Genomic DNA, 3,219 nt, shown 5'->3' with positions numbered 1-3,219 from the left:
GATAGCCCTCTAAATATATATATATTTTTAAAAAAAAGACAAATATGTTTTGTCTTTTTCTATACTTAGTTTTTGCCTATATAGAAAAAAATATTTATGTACTTATTTAATTTTACCCAAATAATTACTTTTCTATTATCTTTTTTTAATAGCTTTTAGAAATTGTATCATACTTTTTTCTAAAATACGGATAAAAGGGAGAGAGATTCAGAGACAAAAAAGGGTTTAGATAGAGCACATTTAAAGTTATCAAAAAAATATAAAATTTAGTTTTTAATATATTTATCATGTATTTATTAAAAAAATTAAATTCTTTTACTAATAAGAACACGTAGTTAAATAAAAAAAACACTTGATTTAATCCAACATTTAATGTTTGGAAAATAAAAAAGAAAAGGTTAAACATAATAACCTATTGATCAGTAGTAAGTGAACACGTAGTATACAAGCTACTCAAGCTCTCTGCATTTGTCCAACGAGGGAGCTTGCTATTCAGGTATACTTTTTGATAGAGATAAGAAAAATATCGCTTTCTTAAAAAGGGTAGAAAATTAATTCGTCTCAACCCTGAGGATGTATTTTTTCAGAGAAGTTTATCCAGACATGTTAGTAATAGACTTAACAAAAAAGTGTATCTACTTGAAGTGTGAAGTAATTGGTTTTTCCTGTGTGTCTTAGAACACTGAAGTTCTCCGGAAGATGGGGAAGCACACAGGGATTAGCTCGCACTGTGCCGTTCCGACAGATAGCAGGGATTCAATTCAAATTCAAAAACGGGAGAAAATTAAGGCTCAGGTGGTTATTGGGACTCCTGGCACCATCAAGAAGTGGATTTCTTTCAAGAAATTGGAGGTGACCAAATTGACGATTCTTGTCTTTGATGAGGCTGATCAAATGCTTGCTGAGGTAAGTTTTGCATTCTGATGAAATGTAATGCGATTGCTTTTAGTTAGGATTTAAAGTTTCATTGTAGTTTAGAATTGTAACTTGAAGTTGTGATGCTTCTCCGCTTATGTGGAGGATATAGAGGGTGAGAGCACTAGTAAATCACTTGACTCTATGAACTGTGAATTTCCTAAACAACTATGAACTGTGTTGTTGCAGGATGGTTTTAAGGATGATTCCTTGAGGATAATGAAAGAAATAGAAAAATTCAATTCTAGCTGCCAGGTTTGTTGAACTGCCTCTCTTGTAGTCTGCATGCATGTATGCAAAGTTCAATCCATTCGAGAATTCTTCTCTAGATATAAAGATGAAACGTATATTCTAATTGATTGCTTTAATTAGGATGCAAGTTCTGTTGAAGGAAAATATAATTGTTCCTTGATATTTGAGAAACTTCTTATTTGTGCAGCTGAACAATTGCATCTACTTAAATGTACTGTGTCATTGCATCTTCACGTTAATGATCTGAATCATTGCATCATTACTTGAATTGATTTATTGGCCTAGATGTAATTTCTATGCATTTAGTTCAAATATTTGGGTATACTTGTGTGAGGTGTTGATACATATATTTTTGTTTCTTTTAATCTCCAGGTTCTTCTATTTTCTGCCACATTCAATGACATTGTCAAGAACTTTGTTGAGAGGACAGTTAAAAAGGACCATAATAAACTTTTTGTTAAGAAAGAAGAGCTTTCTTTAGCTGCTGTGAGGCAGTTTAAAGTGCACTGCCCCAATGAGTTGTCGAAGATTGAGGTGATAAAAGATTACATATTCGAATTAGGAGAAAATGTGGGCCAAACCATCATATTCGTGCGCACGAGACAGAGTGCAAAAATGCTGCACAAGTCACTTGTCGAAATGGGCTATTTGGTTACTTCGATACAAGGTGCTCTTGACCATGAAGAGAGAGACAAAATTGTCAAAGAGTTCAGAGATGGTTTGACTCAAGTTCTTATATCCACGGATGTTCTTGCTCGAGGCTTTGATCAGCAACAGGTGCTGAATTTGTTCAATTTTCTCTCCTCCTTTTCCTTTCTTTTGTGTGTATTTTCTTTTCAAAGTAATGACATCCTACAATTTTATTTAGGTCAATTTGGTTATCAACTATGATCTCCCAATAAAACATACTGCGGAGTATACACGGGAATTTGAGCCTGATTATGAGGTGTACTTGCACAGAGTTGGTAGGGCTGGTCGATTTGGCCGCAAGGGTAAGTTCTTGTTCAGTGTAATGTACTAATACATCTTTACTTTCCACTCCTAAACATATAGACTTAGTTGGACTTGTAACTTATTATGAACTTTGTTAGGCCACAGAATTTCTTAACATACAACTTTTAATTTTTATGCTTTCATTCCAAAGGAAACTAATTCCAGATTTTGTTCTTCATATTTTGTCTGATATTTTCAGTGATAATGCAAAATAGTAACTTGTTTCATTTGATCGTACAGGGGCTGTGTTTAACCTAATATATGATGAAAAAGATGAAAGGCTGATGTCAAAGATCGAGAACCATTTTGGCACCCGTGTATCAGAGGTATGTTATATCATGATGGTTTTTGGGCTATGATGCTCGATAGAGAATGATGGAACATATTTGAATCCGCAGAATTTGATTATGGCCTAGTATGCTTGTGGAAAGAGTCATTGAACATACCTATCTTCAATAACTCGTGTTTCATGTCAATGAAATGCAGGTACGAGAAAAAAGTGTTGAAGACTATAAAGCTGCACTCAAAGAAGCCGGTTTACTACAAGCATAGTTGTTAGAAGTTAGAACCGAATCGGTAATCGAACCGGTTAGGTCACTAGGTCATTGGACCCACCGGTTGAACCGATTGACTCGGTCCTTTGTAAATAAAAAACAAAACATAGTCAAAAATTTGAAATTGAAATTTAAAATGCATATTTTTACTAACATTTTAAAAATATCTAGCTATTTTAAAATAATATGAAACAGGAACAATAAGTATTTATTTAATTTTATTCTATCATAAATATTTTTATTTTGTTTTTATATTAAAACAACTATTATTTTTGAATTTTAATAATTTATTAATTAGTTTATAGATATATAATTATAAAAAAAATAAATGAGTTTATAATTATTGTTAAATAAAAATATAATTAATTTAAGAATGAATGAGTTTATAACTAAAATTAAAATAAATTAAATAGAAGTAAATTATTTGCTAAAAGATATATATATATATATTAATAACAAGCTTAATAGCCCGATGGTTGTATTATTTTTCTCTTTGATGAGGGGG

The 3,219-nt window shown here is 31.7% G+C and overlaps 1 protein-coding gene across 1 annotated transcript; it reads left to right on the top strand.

Moving 5' to 3' along the window:
* LOC107647815 (DEAD-box ATP-dependent RNA helicase 38-like) lies at positions 441-2,825 on the top strand. Its single transcript, XM_021105373.1, has 7 exons — positions 441-496; positions 679-906; positions 1,105-1,170; positions 1,540-1,944; positions 2,036-2,159; positions 2,401-2,486; positions 2,647-2,825. Exons 2-7 carry the CDS (start codon positions 700-702, stop codon positions 2,710-2,712), a joined length of 954 nt encoding a protein of 317 aa, XP_020961032.1. The 5' UTR covers positions 441-496; positions 679-699; the 3' UTR covers positions 2,713-2,825.

The sequence above is a fragment of the Arachis ipaensis genome, chromosome B06, assembly GCF_000816755.2.
Source record: "Arachis ipaensis cultivar K30076 chromosome B06, Araip1.1, whole genome shotgun sequence".
In the NCBI taxonomy this organism is placed as follows: Eukaryota; Viridiplantae; Streptophyta; class Magnoliopsida; order Fabales; family Fabaceae; genus Arachis; species Arachis ipaensis.
Note: the sequence above shows the minus strand (reverse complement) of the source record. Positions and strands in the feature narration are given on the sequence as shown.